This window comes from Mixophyes fleayi, chromosome 4 (genome assembly GCF_038048845.1).
Source record: "Mixophyes fleayi isolate aMixFle1 chromosome 4, aMixFle1.hap1, whole genome shotgun sequence".
NCBI lineage: Eukaryota > Metazoa > Chordata > Amphibia > Anura > Limnodynastidae > Mixophyes > Mixophyes fleayi.
The window spans coordinates 337,897,031-337,918,369 of NC_134405.1; the positions used below are offsets into that span (position 1 = coordinate 337,897,031).

General features: G+C 44.7%; 1 protein-coding gene across 7 annotated transcripts in view; it reads left to right on the forward strand.

Moving 5' to 3' along the window:
* Positions 1-21,339, forward strand: part of IQSEC3 (IQ motif and Sec7 domain ArfGEF 3) — a 74,446-nt gene that overhangs the window by 13,366 nt on the left and 39,741 nt on the right. For all 7 annotated transcript variants that reach the window (XM_075210575.1, XM_075210576.1, XM_075210577.1 and 4 more), the window contains exon 2: positions 7,928-7,996. In XM_075210575.1, the coding sequence (XP_075066676.1) occupies positions 7,928-7,996 (69 nt within the window). The remainder of the gene's footprint in view (positions 1-7,927; positions 7,997-21,339) is intronic.

The window sequence follows — 21,339 nt, forward strand, 5'->3', positions numbered from 1 at the left end:
AATTACAGGAAAATTAGGATTTGAAACTGCAAATCCGAAACTGGACCAGTCAAATCTTGCTACAGGCCTTTTTATTCGTAGCTTACATGTAAATGGCCAAGATAAGTATTATTTTTACAACTGTATTGCTAAATGAAGCATAGCATTAAATAATGCTTTTTGCTCTATTGCACAGACAGTGATAAACCTAAGAAGCATCCTTCAGAACCAATGCACATACATTGTCACTGATCGGGTGTAGTACCATCTCTGACAGAGTGTGTCGCTGTTGTTACTGTTTGATTTTCCCTAAATAATTTTTTTGCGCACGTTTTGTTAGAATCACGTTGGACCTTATTAACAAACGCAAAACGAACGTAATGTGCGTTTTTTTAAAAACCGCATGTACATCGGGCACAAGCACGTCCGTATTCAACATGGAGCGAATCTGAAGAAACATCTGTTAATGAATAGGGTTGAAGATTCATTCTGCTCACAGACAATACACTGCAGGATACGTCCAATACGTATGTGGAATATAAAGTCACAAAAGAACGCACAGAAGACAAAAATAGACTACTCAGTTATTGTCACCTGATAATAATAAAGTCATTAATGACAAAACATTTAAAAAAACTTTTAAGAAATCCCCCACTAATAAAATACATTTATTATGGTGTTATTAGTGTCTACTGTACATAAAATACATTGCTATAGTTGCTCCTGGTTGCAAACACATGTTCTAGCTGTATACACAGCCGTCATCACTAGTAATCAGCACTTACACCTGACCTGTAGCTGGTGCAAGTGATACGACTGAAAATATCATGCCTTGGAGATGCCCAATGGTTGAATCGGACGTTGCTTGGTACGCCCTTACTGTACATTGACTACATGCAAACGCCTACACCTCTTGCTGTTCCGCCTATGAAATCATAGGCTGTATTAAGGATCCTTCCCGCTCTAAGATGAATTGGACATTGCTCTGCTCACTGACGTATATACTCTGGATTTAATGTAAAGTACTGCAAGTATTGGCATTTATATTCCTTAATAAATCAGACCCGTTATGTTTGGGAGAAAAAGTTATTGTAAACCTGCTGGGACTTGCAGTTCCACAGCAACAGGAGTGTAACTGTGGACATCAGTTAGGAACAAAGCCCAATTTAACAGGATATGTTGTCTAGGTGTCTATTTAGGGTTTTCATCATCATCATCATCATCATCATCATCACCATTTATTTATATAGCGCCACTGATTCCGCAGCTCTGTACTCTGTCACATCAGTCCCTGCCCCATTGGAGCTTACAGTCTAAATTCCCTAACATACATACACAGAGACAGAGAGAGACTAAGGGCAATTTGATAGCAGCCAATTAACCTACTAGTATGTTTTTGGAGTGTGGGAGGAAACCGGAGAACCCGGGGGAAACCCACGCAAACACGGGGAGAACATACAAACTCCTCACAGATAAGGCCATGGTTGGGAATTGAACTCAAGACCCCAGCGCTGTGAGGTAGAAGTGCTAACCACTCAGCCACCTTGCTGCCCAAGTTTATAAAAAAATCAATGATCACTGGCGTTTATGAAAAAAAATATCACTGGTGATCATTAGTCGATTAATTTACTTCACCGGGCCTGTGCGCAGGTGCGGATGTGTACGTGCGCAGTACAACTGACATGCTGATAACAATCGCTATGTAGTTCAATAGTGATTTCTAGATGAATTTGCTAATCACTAAATCTGTTATCAAATGCAAAAAAAAAGCTCCCCCACCCCCCGTTGGGCCAGGAGAACATGCTCATTAATTTATTATCAGAGCTTTTCTCATTCATTTTAAAGGGATTTGTACATGTAGTGTATACACTAGAAGATGCCAGTGAAACTAATGTGATATTGAAATGAAGGGAAGAAGCTGTTGAGATTCTTAAAACATCGCTGGTAAAATCTTCTAAATCTATTAAAGTCACTACAAATCCCATGGATCTGCAGGAAAATCACTGCATAACAGAGTGGAGAGTCGGGACAATTAATTATCGTTTTTGTTTGGAGATTTTTATTGATTTGAAAAAGGTTAGGAAAACTGACCTTTAGTAGATTCCATCTATAGTCTCTCTAGGTTTCTCCTTCTCTCGGCACTGAGTTGATTATATAGAGAAACTCTTATAAACAGCAACTCTGACCGGGCCTGTGACTCCTACCCCCAGCCACATCAAACGGCAGCTGGAGGAATAGTCTTTGAAAGCTTATTTCAGGCGTTTGTGTGCACAATGTAAGCACTTCAAATAAAATATGAAATATGCATTTTTACATTAGAGGGAAAGGTGAATGTGGAAGCCATTCTGTAGTGAGGTCAGCATGCAGTGCTGTCTGGCTGCTGTAAGGTCAGGTTGTAGTTCTGTCTGGTTGCTATAAGGTCAGGGTTCAATGCTGTCTGGTTGCTGCAAGGTCAGGTTGTAGTTCTGTCTGGTTGCTGTAAGGTCAGGTTGTAGTGCTGTCTGGTTGCTGCAAGGTCAGGTTCTAGTTCTGTCTGGCTGCTGTAAGGTCAGCGTGCAGCGCTGTCTGGTTGCTGTAAGGTCAGGTTGTAGTTCTGTCTGGTTGCTGTAAGGTCAGGTTGTAGTGCTGTCTGGCTGCTGTAAGGTCAGGTTGTAGTGCTGTCTGGTTGCTGTAAGGTCAGGTTGTAGTTCTGTCTGGCTGCTGTAAGGTCAGCGTGCAGTGCTGTCTGGTTGCTGTAAGGTCAGGTTGTAGTTCTGTCTGGTTGCTGTAAGGTCAGGTTGTAGTGCTGTCTGGTTGCTGTAAGGTCAGGTTGTAGTGCTGTCTGGTTGCTGTAAGGTCAGGTTGTAGTGCTGTCTGGTTGCTGTAAGGTCAGGTTGTAGTGCTGTCTGGTTGCTGTAAGGTCAGGTTGTAGTGCTGTCTGGTTGCTGTAAGGTCAGGTTGTAGTGCTGTCTGGTTGCTGTAAGGTCAGGTTGTAGTGCTGTCTGGTTGCTGTAAGGTCAGGTTGCAGTGCTGTCTGGTTGCTGTAAGGTCAGGTTGTAGTGCTGTCTGGTTGCTGTAAGGTCAGGTTGTAGTTCTGTCTGGTTGCTGTAAGGTCAGCGTGCAGCGCTGTCTGGTTGCTGTAAGGTCAGCGTGCAGTGCTGTCTGGCTGCTGTAAGGCTGGTTGTTTTACGGGTGGGAGGTGCTGGTGATATTTGTGATCACAATGTTGTGTGGGAGAGAGATTGCTGGTAATGATGGTGAGGCAGATGGAGCTGTATATGGGAGTTTGGCGATGGTTATGGAGGGGTAATTGCGACGGAGATAGGGGTGTGCAGTGGTGCAGGTGATAGTGTGCGTGGAGGGGGATGTTAGTGCAGGTTGTGTGGTGGTGCAGGTGATAGTGTGCATGGAGGGGGATATTAGTGCAGGTTGTGTGGTGGTGCAGGTGATAGTGTGAGTGGAGGGGGATGTTAGTGCAGGTTGTGTGGTGGTGCAGCTGATAGTGTGCGTGGAGGGGGATGTTAGTGCAAGTTATGTGGTGGTGCAGGTGAAAGTGTGGATGTTAGTGCAGGTTGTGTGGTGGTGCAGGTGATAGTGTGGATGTTAGTGCAGGTTGTGTGGTGGTGCAGGTGATAGTGTGAGTGGAGCGGGATGTTAGTGCAGGTTGTGTGGTGGTGCAGGTGATAGTGTGAGTGGAGGGGGATGTTAGTGCAGGTTGTGTGGTGGTGCAGGTGATAGTGTGAGTGGAGGGGGATGTTAGTGCAGGTTGTGTGGTGGTGCAGGTGATAGTATGAGTGGAGCGGGATGTTAGTGCAGGTTGTGTGGTGGTGCAGGTGACAGTGTGAGTGGAGTGGGATGTTAGTGTAGGTTGTGTGGTGGTGCAGGGGATAGTGTGAGTGGAGGGGGATGTTAGTGCAGGTTGTGTGGTGGTGCAGGTGATAGTGTGAGTGGAGGGGGATGTTAGTGCAGGTTGTGTGGTGGTGCAGGTGATAGTATGAGTGGAGGGGGATGTTAGTGCAGGTTGTGTGGTGGCGCAGGTGATAGTGTGAGTGGAGGGGGATGTTAGTGCAGGTTGTGTGGTGGTGCAGGTGATAGTGTGAGTGGAGGGGGATGTTAGTGCAGGTTGTGTGGTGGTGCAGGTGATAGTGTGAGTGGAGGGGGATGTTAGTGCAGGTTGTGTGGTGGTGCAGGTGATAGTGTGAGTGGAGGGGGATGTTAGTGCAGGTTGTGTGGTGGTGCAGGTGATTGTGTGTGTGGAGGGGGATGTTAGTGCAGGTTGTGTGTTAGTGCGGGATGTTAGTGCAGGCAGGTGATAGTGTGGATGTTAGTGCAGGTTGTGTGGTGGTGCAGGTGATAGTGTGGATGTTAGTGCAGGTTGTGTGGTGGTGCAGGTGATAGTGTGGATGTTAGTGCAGGTTGTGTGGTGGTGCAGGTGATAGTGTGGATGTTAGTGCAGGTTGTGTGGTGGTGCAGGTGATAGTGTGGATGTTAGTGCAGGTTGTGTGGTGGTGCAGGTGATAGTATGAATGTTAGTGCAGGTTGTGTGGTGGTGCAGGTGATAGTGTGGATGTTAGTGCAGGTTGTGTGGTGGTGCAGATGATAGTGTGAATGTTAGTGCAGGTTGTGTGATGGTGATAGTGTGGATGTTAGTGCAGGTTGTGTAGTGGTGCAGATGATAGTGTAAATGTTAGTGCAGGTTGTGTGGTGGTGCAGATGATAGTGTGAATGTTAGTGCAGGTTGTGTGGTGGTGATGGTGATAGTGTGGATGTTAGTGCAGGTTGTGTGGTGGTGCAGGTGATAGTGTGGATGTTAGTGCAGGTTGTGTGGTGGTGCAGGTGATAGTGTGGATGTTAGTGCAGGTTGTGTGGTGGTGCAGGTGATAGTGTGGATGTTAGTGCAGGTTGTGTGGTGGTGCAGGTGATAGTATGAATGTTAGTGCAGGTTGTGTGGTGGTGCAGGTGATAGTGTGGATGTTAGTGCAGGTTGTGTGGTGGTGCAGATGATAGTGTGAATGTTAGTGCAGGTTGTGTGATGGTGATAGTGTGGATGTTAGTGCAGGTTGTGTAGTGGTGCAGATGATAGTGTAAATGTTAGTGCAGGTTGTGTGGTGGTGCAGATGATAGTGTGAATGTTAGTGCAGGTTGTGTGGTGGTGATGGTGATAGTGTGAATGTTAGTGCAGGTTGTGTGGTGGTGCAGATGATAGTGTGAATGTTAGTGCAGGTTGTGTGGTGGTGATGGTCAGCTCTCAGAGTATCATATATTAAAGAGTAAATAACCAATTAACACTAATATAAAAGGGATATGAAAGTTTGTTTATTACGGATAATATACATGACGTAATTGAAGGGTTTGTAAATATCCCATCATGCTCTCTGTTTCTCCCCTCCAGGAGCTGCCATATTGAAGGGAGCTGCTCTTACAATATATTTTACTTACATGAGTTATATCTGGAAATTAACATTTCATGGTTTACTTGTCTTGTAAGCTTGTGTTGCTACCTACACAATAGTCCAGAATATTAAGAACCCCAGACCTCTCCCAGCAGCAGGCAGCAAAACCCTTATCACACACAGCTTAAGCTCAGTATATTATTCTGGATATAATGGGGAGAAAAACATCGGAAATGAAACAGTTTAATTAGAAATAAAGATGTAGCACAGAAAGCAGCAGATATTATTCCGCTCATTCTTCCACATTCAGAGCTCTGCACAGTCCGTCAATCGCTGTAGCAGCTCTAAGATCTTAGATTGCAGAGAAATTGTTTATGCTGCGCACACTCATGGAGGACCAACCTGCAGAGACACAGTCAGACTTCTGTGCACTAGGGGGCAGAGGCAACCTGGCAACTTTTAGCTTGAGTGGCGAACCCAAGCAAGTGGCTGAGGCTTTTCTATCAGTGCGCCGCAACAGACAAATGGGTGGGGTTTGTCTAATGTGGGTTTAGTGACCAATATACAATACAGAGGGCATTCTAGTGACCAATGTACAATACGGGGAGCATTCTAATGACCAATGTACAATGCAGGAAGCATTCTAGTGACCATTATACAATACACAGAGCATTCTAGTGTCATTTTACAATAATGGGAGCATTCTAATGACTGATGTAGAAAACACAGAGCATTTTAGTGACTGTTATACAATACAGGGAGCATTCTGGTGACCAACATACAAAACAGAGAGCATTCTAGTGATCGCTATATAATACAGGGAACATTCTAATGACTAATGTAGAATACACAGAGAATTTTAGTGACTGCTATACAATACACAGAGCATTTTAGTGACCAATGTAGAAAACATAGAGCATTCTAGTGACCAATGTACAATACAGGGAACAGTCTAATGACCAATGTACAATATAGGGAGCATTCTAATAACCAATGTAGAATATACAGAGCATTTTAGTGACTGTTATACAATACAGGGAGCATTCTAGTGACCAATGTAGAATACACAGAACATCCTGGTGACTGTTATACAATAAAGAGAGCATTCTAACGACCATTATACAAAACAGGGAGCATTCTGCTGACCAATGTAGAATACACTGCATTCTAGAGATTGTTAAACAATGCAGGGAGCATTCTAGTGACCAACATACAAAACAGAGAGCATTCTAGTGATCGCTATATAATACAGGGAACATTCTAATGACTAATGTAGAATACACAGAGAATTTTAGTGACTGCTATACAATACACAGAGCATTTTAGTGACCAATGTAGAAAACATAGAGCATTCTAGTGACCAATGTACAATACAGGGAACATTCTAATGACCAATGTACAATATAGGGAGCATTCTAATAGCCAATGTAGAATATACAGAGCATTTTAGTGACTGTTACGCAATACAGGGAGCATTCTAGTGACCAATGTAGAATACACAGAACATCCTGGTGACTGTTATACAATAAAGGGAGCATTCTAACGACCATTATACAAAAACAGGGAGCATTCTGCTGACCAATGTAGAATACACTGCATTCTAGAGATTGTTAAACAATGCAGGGCGCATTCTAGTGACCTATAAACAATAAAGAGCATTCTTATTCAAAAACCAATGATTTAAGTATACTCTTGACGCTTGACAGAAACAAATGGCCTGTATCTTACTTTAATTCTGCTATTAAAACTTGTGTAAGACATGCGTTTGGCTTGTGGTTCATGATCGGTTTGATTGTTAGATGCATAGAGCTACCTCGATTCAGTCTGCATACACAGGATTATAGTTTATACAATAAACTATATAATTAATATGGATGGACTCAGAAAGTGGAAACATTAGAGCACAAAGCAAACCCATAATCTCTGGTGGGTATATAATGCATACCCCCCCTAATCTCTGAGGTTATAAAAATGAGACCCCGGATCTCTAGGGGCATTATTGCACATACCCCTATCCCACTCTAATCTTTATAGTGATAAAAATCAGACCCTGGTTCTCTGGGAGACACCCAGATAAATCACCTATTCCGCCTGCGGTCCAATCCAGCCTCTCACGTGCCTTAGAGGCTAACTGGCAGCTTCATGCACTCTGATTGGTTCCAGCCATTCACCAATCAGTGGGTGGAGACCTCCCTCCACTCTGATTGGTGAATGGCTAGCACTATGGAATTGGTGAATGGCCTTTTTAAGATCTGCTGTAAATGCAAGTTCCCAAGTAGATGGTGATGACGGACACAGTTTTGTGGCAGACGAATCCATACCCTAGATTTAAAGTTGCACGTCTCTTAAAATATGTGGAACATATTTCTGTATTAAAGGAAGTTCATACATCCAACTAGTTAAACATGTGGCACAATAATAAGGGAATGAATTTGATATATTGGCTACAATGTCTTACAGGGTGGTTCTCAGAAGTTATATTGTGATGGGTATATCTCGTCTGGGAGCCATTATCTTGGGTGTGTTTGTGGGTGTGATGGCAGGTGATATATAACAAATGCTCTCTCTCTTTTTAGGAATGAGAATGTTTTACACCAGTTCTGCTGCCCCGTTGCTGATGCCGAGCAGAAGCCGTCCCCACCCAGGTAAGACCACCCAGGTACTTTAGGTTAGGCAGGGCACAGACATATTAGGATTGAAGGACTTGTTTGTCCACCTAGATCTAGATATGTAGATCTGCTATGCGACCTTAACTATAAGTTGTAGTGCTTTATGGCTGCTAGGAGACTCTACATATCATAAAATACAAAGTTACAATGACATCTATTCTCCTTAGCAGTATAGAGGTAAGAAACATTGGGGTTTTTGATTAAATAGCAAGTAAAGCCATTTTGGACAAACAAAGCCTGTGTATTGCTGATCAAAATTAAAAACTAAAGTGTTTACACACCATAATGTGTCCCATTCCTTTGCTAAAATCTTATCCTCTCAGGAGGAAAGAGCTTCTCTCTCTTTCATCATTTTGGGACACCTAAGGCTGCGCCGCAGACTTACTCTCTCATAGTTGACAAAAATGCTCTTTACAGATTGGTGGATTCAAAACGTGGGTGTGGCCAGTGACAGCAATCCTAACTGACATCCTGTGCTTTTGCTATTTGAGCTGTTTGTCGTATAGCAGATTCCCTTTACTATCTAAAAGCTGTAGTATGTGGCTTTTGCTGTTTTCTGATAGAGGATGGGAGGAAATACTCCATTATCCTTGAACCAAACTACAGCAGCACAGATGATTTCAGGAGATTGGTGGGCTGATCTTGTGGGAGGTAGTGATTTGACACCATTTGTTATTGTGATTCACCTGGAAAGACAGAACAAAGCTAAACAATGCAATTTACCACAATTTGTTAAACATGGGAAATGTTCTGTTTGGGTTTAGCTGCATGGTAAGACTGGCTGCAAATTTAATTGTTTGGGGCCTTGAAACAAATTCAGTGCTGAGAACCCAATAAAGGATTTTAACCACTACAGTTGCGTTGGGACATATCGAGAGCTTGGAAACGGGTAAATACCTCCCCAAAATTCTGTTTATGAAATGGTTACTCTGCTTCCTAGATGTATCCTACAAGCTCTCTTGTCCAAAATGTTCTTGATTGTAATTGTATAGCTGCGGTATCATTTTGGATGCGGTTACATATCGCAGCTTGGTGTTATGATAATTCAGTCAGCACGGATTAGCTGGACGGACCAGCTCCATGGAAAACCGTATTATGTAGGAATAGCGGACTGGAAATATTGAACCAATGACTTTGCAGAAACATTAATGATAGTTTTACCAATAATGTAACATGACCCTACTCTGGTTCTGTTGGCACTGCAGTACCCATAAAACATTTAGGAAGAAAGAAATGATTTTTGTAATATACCCAAAAACTGTCCGTTTACCCCTGTAGGCCTGGCATTGTGTTATAAATTGTCAGGATAGTTATACAGTTCAGTACAGCTGGTAGACACATTAAGCATGTGGCTGATGTGTAGGTCTGTATTTAGAAAATGCCTTAATAGGCGATGGAGAGACCTATAGGATATTATTACTGTATATATCACAGTTATGCGTTAATACCTATTACTATTAAAATTCAGACTGATGTGTCCAATAAACTCTTTGTTGTTGTTTGAGGGTGTTAGTTGGAGGTTATATCTTTTATCTCTCTAGACAATGCAGAAGACTGAGTGACACACTTGTTGTCTCCTAGGTAACGCACTTGTTCTCTGTTGCTTATTCATACTTTGACGTCACTGGCCATTCACACGGGTACATGAGCAGTGATGTCACAGCAAGGATAACTGACATGCTATGGTTTTACATTTAAGAATGTTGTAGTGTATCAGCAGCATGCGTCTTTTTCTCCCTGAGATGGGGGGAGCGGTTAATACAGCAAAGGGTGGAGAACAGAAACCGTGTACAAAAGGAGGGATAGAAGTGATTGCAGGGGGTGGATGATCACAAAAGGAAAGTTAGAAGATCATGCTGGAGGTGGAGGAACACAAAACAGGGGTACAGAGGGTGAGATAGAAGAGAGTGCAGGGGCTGGAAGAACACAGAACATGCGTACACAAGAAAATATAGATGAGAAACACAGAACTGGGATACAGAGGGAGAGATAGAAGAGAGTGCTGGAGGTGGAGGAACACAGAACCGGGGTACAGAGGGAGAGATAGAAGAGAGCGCTGGAGGTGGAGGAACACAGAACCGAGGTATAGAGGAAGAGATAGAAGAGAGTGCTGGAGGTGGAGGAACACAGAACCGGGGTACAGAGTAAGAGATAGAAGAGAGCACCCAGGGGTGGAGGGACACAGAACAGGGGTACAGAGGAAGAGATAGAAGAGAGTGCTGGAGGTGGAGGAACACAGAACCGAGGTACAGAGTAAGAGATAGAAGAGAGCACCCGGGGGTGGAGAAACACAGAACAGGGGTACAGAGGAAGAGATATAAGAGAGCGCCCGATGGTGGAGGAACACAGAACCGGGGTACAGAGGGAGGGATAGAAGAGAGTGCTGGAGGTGGAGGAACACAGAACCGGGGTACAGAGTAAGAGATAGAAGAGAGCACCCAGGGGTGGAGGGACACAGAACAGGGGTACAGAGGAAGAGATAGAAGAGAGTGCTGGAGGTGGAGGAACACAGAACCGAGGTACAGAGTAAGAGATAGAAGAGAGCACCCGGGGGTGGAGAAACACAGAACAGGGGTACAGAGGAAGAGATATAAGAGAGCGCCCGGGGGTGAAGGAACACAGAACAGGGGTACAGAGGAAGAGATATAAGAGAGCGCCGGGGGGTAGAGGAACACAGAACCGGGGTACAGAGGAAGAGACAGAAGAGAGCGCCGGGGGTGGAGGAACACAGAACCGAGGTACAGAGGAAGAGATAGAAGAGAGCGCTGGGGGTGAAGGAACACAGAACCGGGGTACAGAGTAAGAGATAGAAGAGAGCACCCGGGGGTGGAGGAACACAGAACTGGGATACAGAGGGAGAGATAGAAGAGAGTGCTGGAGGTGGAGGAACACAGAACAGGGGTACAGAGGAAGAGATAGAAGAGAGCACCCGGGGGTGGAGGAACACAGAACAGGGGTACAGAGGAAGAGATAGAAGAGAGCACCCGGGGGTGGAGGAACACAGAACCGGGGTACAGAGGAAGAGATAGAAGAGAGCGCCGGGGGGTAGAGGAACACAGAACCGGGGTACAGAGGAAGAGACAGAAGAGAGCGCTGGGGGTGAAGGAACACAAACCCGGGGTACAGAGGAAGAGATAGAAGAGAGCGCCGGGGGTGGAGGAACACAGAACCGAGGTACAGAGTAAGAGATAGAAGAGAGCACCCGGGGGTGGAGGAACACAGAACAGGGGTACAGAGGAAGAGATAGAAGAGAGTGCTGGAGGTGGAGGAACACAGAACCGAGGTACAGAGTAAGAGACAGAAGAGAGCGCTGGGGGTGAAGGAACACAGAACCGGGGTACAGAGGAAGAGATAGAAGAGAGCGCCGGGGGTGGAGGAACACAGAACCGGGGTACAGAGGAAGAGATAGAAGAGAGCGCCCGGGGGTGGAGGAACACAGAACTGGGGTACAGAGGAAGAGATAGAAGAGAGCACTGGGGGGTAGAGGAACACAGAACCGGGTTACAGAGGAAGAGATAGAAGAGAGCGCCGGGGGGTAGAGGAACACAGAGCCGGCGTACAGAGGGATAGATAGAAGAGAATGCTGGAGGTGGAGGAACACAGAATCGGGATACAGAGGAAGAGACAGAAGAGAGCGCTGGGGGTGGAGGAACACAGAACCGGGGTACAGAGGAAGAGATAGAAGAGAGCGCCCGGGGGTGGAGGAACACAGAACTGGGGTACAGAGGAAGAGATAGAAGAGAGCACTGGGGGGTAGAGGAACACAGAACCGGGTTACAGAGGAAGAGATAGAAGAGAGCGCCGGGGGGTAGAGGAACACAGAGCCGGGGTACAGAGGGAGAGATAGAAGAGAATGCTGGAGGTGGAGGAACACAGAATCGGGATACAGAGGAAGAGACAGAAGAGAGCGCTGGGGGTGGAGGAACACAGAGCCGGGGTACAGAGGGAGAGATAGAAGAGAATGCTGGAGGTGGAGGAACAGAGAATCGGGATACAGAGAAGGTGATACTGGAGGTGGAGGAACACAGAATGGGGCACAGAGGGAGGGATAGAAGAGAGTGCTGGAGGTGGAGGAACACAGAAGTGGGATACGGAGAAGGTGATACTGGAGGTGGGGGAACACAAAACAGGGCCACAGAGGAAGAGATAGAAGAGAGTGCAAGAGCTGGAAGAACACAGAATAGTCGTACACAAGGAAATATAGATGAGAGAGCAGAGGTTGGAGAAACACAGAACTGGGAAACAGAGGGAGAGATATAAGAGAGTACAGGGAGTGGATGCACACCGAACTGGAATAGAGAGAGAAATATAAGACAGAGGAAAGGGTGGAGGAATACAGAACAGGGGACAGAGGGAGAGTAGAAGTGGGTGCAGAGATGCAGGAACATACAATTGGATTATAGCGGGGGAGAGAGAAGATCATGCAGGGAGTGGAGGTACACAGAATTGGGATACAGAGGGGGCAGAGAAGATAATGCAGGAGGTGTAGGAACACAGAATATGAGTACAAAGATAGAGAGAGTACTGGGAGTGGAGAATATAGAATAGAAACTGAATAGGGAATCGCCTTTGGAGACTGTTTTGCGAAGCCCCCACTAAGTTAATTTATGAAGAAAACAAACAAACATCTTTTTTTTTACTTCTATCATTAGTACTCATAGTGTGGAGATGCAGGGGTTAATTATATGCTGTTTTCCTCAGATTTCCTCTGCATGAAATTAAACTTGATTTTCCATCTGTATCATGTAATTAACCTGGAAAAAGCTTCAGTAATGAAGCATTAAGAATCCTCTCGAGAGTTTTACGGAAACACCTGGTGAAGAGGGAGAGAGCGCTGTGCGGTGTGCATGAGAAAGAGACAGCCTAATGTGATCTGCGAGAGACAGAGAGGCAGTGTGACTTAAGAGAAATAGAAGGGAGTTCATTGTGATCTTTGAAATAAAGAGCGTTCATTAATATTCTGTGAGAGAAAGAGAGAGCCTAGAGGGATCTGTGAGAGAAAGAGAGAGCCTAGTGGGATCTGTGAGAGAAAGAGAGAGCCTGGTGGGATCTGTGGGAGAGAGAGCCTAGCGGGATCTGTGGGAGAGAGAGAACCTAGTGGGATCTGTGAGAGTAAGAGAGCCTAGTGGGATCTGTGAGAGAAAGAGAGAGCCTGGTGGAATCTGAGGGAGAGAGAGAGCCTAGTGGGATCTGTGAGAGTAAGAGAGCCTGGTGGGATCTGTGTGAGAGAGAGTCTAGTGAGATCTGTGAGAGAAGGAGAGAGCCTAGTGGGATCTGTGAGAGAAAGAGAGAGCCTGGTGGGATCTGTGAGAGAAAGAGAGAGCCTAGTGGGATCTGTGAGAGAAAGAGAGAGCCTAGCAGGATCTGTGGGAGAGAGAGAACCTAGTGGGATCTGTGAGAGTAAGAGAGCCTAGTGGGATCTGTGAGAGTAAGAGAGCCTGGTGGGATCTGTGTGAGAGAGAGTCTGGTGAGATCTGTGAGAGAAGGAGAGAGCCTAGTGGGATCTGTGAGAGAAAGAGAGAGCCTAGTGGGATCTGTGAGAGAAAGAGAAACAAGCATATTATAATGAAATAAAGGTTGTCAGGCGTATTATTTGTCGTGCAGGGCAATTCTGCAAAAAGCACTAAGACCCCTGTCCATTATACCACAAGAGTAATAAAAGAAGGATGACTTTGAAATAAACTTTAATTGAATAAGATCCTCCTCAAATCCATCATTCACAGCGAAAAAAATATGTAGAATCTTCTTCCTTCTTCCTGTTGTATTCCAAATGAGTGTTCCATTTATTTGATCATTGTGTGTGTTGTGTGAAAGTTCTGCGTGTTCTGTGTGAGAGGGATCAGCTTGGTTTGCAAGATGAAGAGAGAGCCCAGCGTGTTTAGAGCTTAGTATGTTCTTTGAGAGAAAGATGTCTTTCTGGCCTATTTATCAATTTGTGATTTTCTATCACCACTTAGCTGCAATTTATTAATAAAATATCGCCGGGGCCAATGAGTGATACTAAGCTGCCCGGCTTTAAAGGCCAGGAGCGGTAGAGCCTACCTTACCTCTTCACCGGGCCGTCTCGGTGGATATGCGCAAGCCTGCCCCCTTAGTGACCTGTAACTGAGCGGCAGAGGTAAGTCCGTTTAACTGAACACCGCACTTTAAGAATATCTGAATCTTGTCATACAAAATCTCCATGAGCTCATTTCCACTGCTCCATCCGACGCTTGCATTGGTCTTGGTGATGTGAGGCTGCATGCAGCTGCCCGCCCATGGAAACCCATTCCATTAATCTCCTGCCGCACAGTTTTTGTATTTACATTAATGCCAGTGGAAGTTCGGAACTCTTCAGCTATGGAATCAGCAGAGCATTGGTGACTTTTACGCACCATGAGCCTTAGCGGTCGTTGACCCCGCTCTGTGATTTTACGTGGTCTTCTGCTTCGTGGCTGAGTTGCTGTTGTTCCTAAACGCTTCCACTTTTTAATAATATCACTTACAGTTGATCGTGGAATATCCAGCAGGGATGAAATTTTCACGAACTGTCTTATTACAAAGGTGGCATCTATCACAGTACCACACATCCTATCACAGTCCCACGCTGGAAGTCACTGAGCTCTTCAGACCGACCCATTTTATATCACAAATGTTTACAAATGGAGACTGCAGGGCTAGGTGCTTGATTTTATACAGTTCTGGCAACGGGTCTGATTGTAACACCTCAATTAAATAATTAACAGGTGTGGCCAAATAGTTTTGTCCATGTAGTGTATATGTATATACATGTGTGTATAATGTGAGTACACGAGAGAGCGTTTTTCTTTAGGATTCAGGTTTAGAGTATAGATAGGCTCTTGCGTTGTGCTCCCATTCAATCTGTCAGTTCCACTAAATGTGACATTTTCACAAACAGACGAGCGTTCACAGAGCGGGGGGTTTGTTTATCACACAACGCAACCTAAAAATATTTGTAATACAAAATTCAGACACATCTAATGTATAATTAATCATCTGCCATTCAAGTCCCAAATGTACGCATTAAATAATAAAAAAAAATTCATAGCCATGTTGTCAGATCAGATACCTGACATCAGATATTTCATATAACACAATCATCTTTCCACATCTCTGATGTGTTTAATATATTGTTTCCCGGAAGCAGGGGATAGGTCTGTATGGTGCAATTATTTTCGCATATCCAGTGGACCATCAGTGTAGAAAATGTACACTTGTACGCATGTGTGTTGTTGTGCTTCTCCGATTAATACCCAACTTCCGCTAAGTTTTACCCACTCACATCGAATGTATAAAAACATCATAGAAACTGTACATTTGTTTTTTATATATATCCCTTGGTTTAAAAGTTATTACTTGATAATGTCATGCATTCTGCTATTTCCAATCTGTACACTAGAGGGCAGTGTTCTATTGCTGCCTATGCATGATCTATAATTTCCTCATAGTATGTCATGGGTTATAACAAGGTACAGGAGGGAAACATTCTACAAAGAAAGAGAAGTATTAGAACACGAGGACATGCACTGACACTGGGGGGAAGAGAAGTATTAGAACACGAGGACATGTACTGATACTGGAGGGAAGAGAAGTATTAGAACACGAGGACATGTACTGACACTGGGGGGAAGAGAAGTATTAGAACACGAGGACATGTACTGACACTGGGGGGAAGAGAAGTATTAGAACACGAGGACATGTACTGACACTGGGGGAAGAGAAGTATTAGAACACGAGGACATGTACTGACACTGGGTGGAAGAGAAGTATTAGAACACGAGGACATGTAATGACACTGGGGGGAAGAGAAGTATTAGAACACGAGGACATGCACTGACACTGGGGGGAAGAGAAGTATTAGAACACGAGGACATGCACTGACACTGGGAGGAAGAGAAGTATTAGAACACGAGGACATGTACTGACACTGGGTGGAAGAGAAGTATTAGAACACGAGGACATGTACTGACACTGGGGGGAAGAGAAGTATTAGAACATGAGGATATGCACTGACACTGGGGGGAAGAGAAGTATTAGAACACGAGGACATGCACTGACACTGGGAGGAAGAGAAGTATTAGAACACGAGGACATGCACTGACACTGGGGGGAAGAGAAGTATTAGAACACGAGGACATGTACTGATACTGGAGGGAAGAGAAGTATTAGAACACGAGGACATGTACTGACACTGGGGGGAAGAGAAGTATTAGAACACGAGGACATGTACTGACACTGGGGGGAAGAGAAGTATTAGAACACGAGGACATGTACTGACACTGGGGGAAGAGAAGTATTAGAACACGAGGACATGTACTGACACTGGGTGGAAGAGAAGTATTAGAACACGAGGACATGTAATGACACTGGGGGGAAGAGAAGTATTAGAACACGAGGACATGCACTGACACTGGGGGGAAGAGAAGTATTAGAACACGAGGACATGCACTGACACTGGGAGGAAGAGAAGTATTAGAACACGAGGACATGTACTGACACTGGGTGGAAGAGAAGTATTAGAACACGAGGACATGTACTGACACTGGGGGGAAGAGAAGTATTAGAACATGAGGATATGCACTGACACTGGGGGGAAGAGAAGTATTAGAACACGAGGACATGCACTGACACTGGGAGGAAGAGAAGTATTAGAACACGAGGACATGCACTGACACTGGGAGGAAGAGAAGTATTAGAACACGAGGACATGTACTGACACTGGGGGGAAGAGAAGTATTAGAACACGAGGACATGCACTGACACTGGGGGGATGAGAAGTATTAGAACACGAGGACATGCACTGACACTGGGGGGAAGAGAAGTATTAGAACATGAGGACATGCACTGACACTGGGGGGAAGAGAAGTATTAGAACATGAGGACATGCACTGACACTGGGAGGAAGAGAAGTATTAGAACACGAGGACATGTACTGACACTGGGGGGAAGAGAAGTATTAGAACACGAGGACATGTACTGACACTGGGGGGAAGAGAAGTATTAGAACATGAGGATATGCACTGACACTGGGGGGAAGAGAAGTATTAGAACATGAGGACATGCACTGACACTGGGAGGAAGAGAAGTATTAGAACACGAGGACATGTACTGACACTGGGGGGAAGAGAAGTATTAGAACACGAGGACATGTACTGACACTGGGGGGAAGAGAAGTATTAGAACACGAGGACATGCACTGACACTGGGGGGAAGAGAAGTATTAGAACACGAGGACATGCACTGACACTGGGAGGAAGAGAAGTATTAGAACACGAGGACATGCACTGACACTGGGAGGAAGAGAAGTATTAGAACACGAGGACATGTACTGACACTGGGGGGAAGAGAAGTATTAGAACACGAGGACATGCACTGACACTGGGGGGATGAGAAGTATTAGAACACGAGGACATGCACTGATACTGGAGGGAAGAGAAGTATTAGAACACGAGGACATGTACTGACACTGGGGGGAAGAGAAGTATTAGAACACGAGGACATGTACTGACACTGGGTGGAAGAGAAGTATTAGAACACGAGGACATGTACTGACACTGGGGGGAAGAGAAGTATTAGAACACGAGGACATGCACTGACACTGGGGGGAAGAGAAGTATTAGAACACGAGGACATGCACTGACACTGGGAGGAAGAGAAGTATTAGAACACGAGGACATGCACTGACACTGGGAGGAAGAGAAGTATTAGAACACGAGGACATGTACTGACACTGGGTGGAAGAGAAGTATTAGAACACGAGGACATGTACTGACACTGGGGGGAAGAGAAGTATTAGAACACGAGGACATGTACTGACACTGGGGGGAAGAGAAGTATTAGAACACGAGGACATGTACTGACACTGGGAGGAAGAGAAGTATTAGAACACGAGGACATGTACTGACACTGGGGGGAAGAGAAGTATTAGAACACGAGGACATGCACTGACACTGGGGGGATGAGAAGTATTAGAACACGAGGACATGAACTGATACTGGAGGGAAGAGAAGTATTAGAACACGAGGACATGTACTGACACTGGGGGGAAGAGAAGTATTAGAACACGAGGACATGTACTGACACTGGGTGGAAGAGAAGTATTAGAACACGAGGACATGTACTGACACTGGGGGGAAGAGAAGTATTAGAACACGAGGACATGCACTGACACTGGGGGGAAGAGAAGTATTAGAACACGAGGACATGCACTGACACTGGGAGGAAGAGAAGTATTAGAACACGAGGACATGCACTGACACTGGAGGGAAGAGAAGTATTAGAACACGAGGACATGTACTGACACTGGGGGGAAGAGAAGTATTAGAACACGAGGACATGCACTGACACTGGGGGGAAGAGAAGTATTAGAACACGAGGACATGCACTGACACTGGGAGGAAGAGAAGTATTAGAACACGAGGACATGCACTGACACTGGGAGGAAGAGAAGTATTAGAACACGAGGACATGCACTGACACTGGGGGGATGAGAAGTATTAGAACACGAGGACATGCACTGACACTGGGGGGAAGAGAAGTATTAGAACACGAGGACATGTACTGACACTGGGGGGAAGAGAAGTATTAGAACACGAGGACATGCACTGACACTGGGGGGAAGAGAAGTATTAGAACACGAGGACATGCACTGACACTGGGGGGAAGAGAAGTATTAGAACACGAGGACATGCACTGACACTGGGGGGAAGAGAAGTATTAGAACACGAGGACATGTAATGACACTGGGGGGAAGAGAAGTATTAGAACACAAGGACATGCACTGACACTGGGGGGAAGAGAAGTATTAGAACACGAGGACATGTACTGACACTGGGGGGGATGAGAAGTATTAGAACATGAGGACATGTACTGACACTGGGGGGAAGTAGATTCAGAGGAAATGTGAGGAAAACGACTTCACAGAAAGGGTAGTGGATAAGTGGAATAGCCTCCCATCAGAGGTGGTAGAGGCTAATACAGTAGAGCAGTTTATACATGCTTGGGATAGACAAAAGGAGATCCTTACAGGGAACTAAGAATCAAATAGAGTATGAAGTCACCATAGGTTAAAAAAATGAGCAGACTAGATGGGCCAAGTGGTTCTTATATGCCATCAAAATGTTATGTTTCTAAGTATGGGAACTAGTTTTCAGCAATGGGATTGATTTTGTTTTATGTTCTTGCTGGCACTATATAAATAAATGTTGATGATGATGATGTTCTACAAAGATAAGCTGGTAATTACGAATATATATTGTTATTTAACAATCCTATACATCCTATACAGATCCTTCACCTATTGAAAAATCTGTATCTCAGTACTGGGTCTATGCCCTATGAAGATTCTAGGCTCTGAGCGTGGACTGACAAACAACAGCATGTTATGAGCTTTCTGCGTTTTCAGGACAGATGTTTTATTTTAATTTTTATTCCTGTAAATCCCCCTAACATGCTGCTGTTTGTCATTGCACAGGCCCAGACAGTGACGTTACCCACTGCGGATCCCCACGCCCAGGGAGCCATCCTTTCAGCAGATCCCCCGGGTGTGTGAGCGGGGCATCGTGTCAAGGTGTCTGCTCAAGCAGGCCCCCCCGTCCCCGGATCGGGACCCCTTGCAGTGCTCGCGACGCTGCCACATTAGAAAGGAGGCAAATCGTGCATTACAATACGGCGCAGAGCGGTCTAATTCTACCCAGAACATCCTATCGCCACTTGGAACAGTTTTAATAGTTTGCTGGATTGAACATTGTAATACTGGTGTGGAGGCAGCCATTTTGGGGGCTGGACCAATATCCCTGAGAAATTAGCCTATCAATTCGCTAAGGACTAGTGACATCACCACTGAGGCGTGAGAATGCAGCCTATCAAATCGCTAGGAATAAGGGAGGAGTGGTTCAGCTGACAAAATGGCAGCCTCCACTGTGTGGAGACAAATGCTGTGCCTCACGTTGGCCCTCAGAGCAGTGACAGACAGAATAACCTCAGGGACGTTTAGACTCAGGTTGCATTAAAATCTTTACCTGTCTGACTCTGCTGTGTGTGTGTTATGGTGTTCTGGTGTGTGCAAAGGGTTTATACAATGTAAAGCTGAGACTTCCAAATATCTGTCCGGATAGCGCCTCAAGAACCTTCTTAGCAAGACAGCAATGTGCCAGCGGTTATTGTGGCAGCTATCGGTGCTAAATGTAGAACAGCCCAAATATTTGCCCCAAGTGTATGATAGACTCTAGAATAGCCTACAAATAAGACTGCACTACAGAGACAAGCCAACATATTGCTTCTACAGCTCCACCTGCTGGTCAGACGGAGTACTGAAGCTATTGCACTCAACATGCAAGTTCAACTCTTTATTTTCAGCATAAAATACATTTTAATCCAGTTTATGTCATTCCAACTCCTAAGAATACAGTAATACCTGTCAAACTTTGCTGGCAATAAAACAAATCTTCCTTAGAGGTACCACACCTGTAATAATTTTAGGAATTTTAACCAAATCATCTAAATCACACCTAGGCAAAATGTGTCTCTCCAGGGGTTTGTGAAACTACAAGTCCCAGCATGCTCTGCCAGCTGATAGTCAGCCAATAGCTGGCAAGGTATGCTGGGAACTGTAGTTTCACAACACCTAGGGAGCCACCGATTGGCCAGACTTGATATAAATCATACTTGAACGATTTACACACTGAGCTAAATAAAATTGATATAGTTGAGAAACAATCTGCTCCCACACACTGTGATTACATTGTTTTGGAAAAAGCAAACATGTCCAATCACATATTCTGTGTGTGGGTGCTTTAAGTATCCACATTTCTAGATTAGGACAAGCTTGGTTACTTTATTTAGTTTATTTACTATTTTCAAGGGTCTTTGTCACTCCATGATGGCACAACACAATACCATATGACTGACATGCTAAAATAAGATTCTTATATAATAAAAACTATCAATAAATCCTCTTCTATATGCATGTAACAATATTGTGTAGCTATGTGTCAATGTGTATTTGTCCCTGTATCTGTAATGTATCCATATATGTATCTATTAATTAATATCTTTTCTATTAATTAATATCTGTGTGTACTGTTCTGCAAAACTCTAGAGTGTATAAACAAATAATCTTTTCTTGACAAATAATTTTATTGGGAACGATGAGATCAATGACCCATCTTAACATAGACGGAGAACTGCCAAATTTTAAACAATTTGGCTGTTTAACAACCGGTAGATCTACAAATAATCATTCTCCCCATGCACAGAAGACTGTGGAGTCAGCATACTAAAACATTTCGTTAGCTATACCCCCAGCAATCTGAACGCTG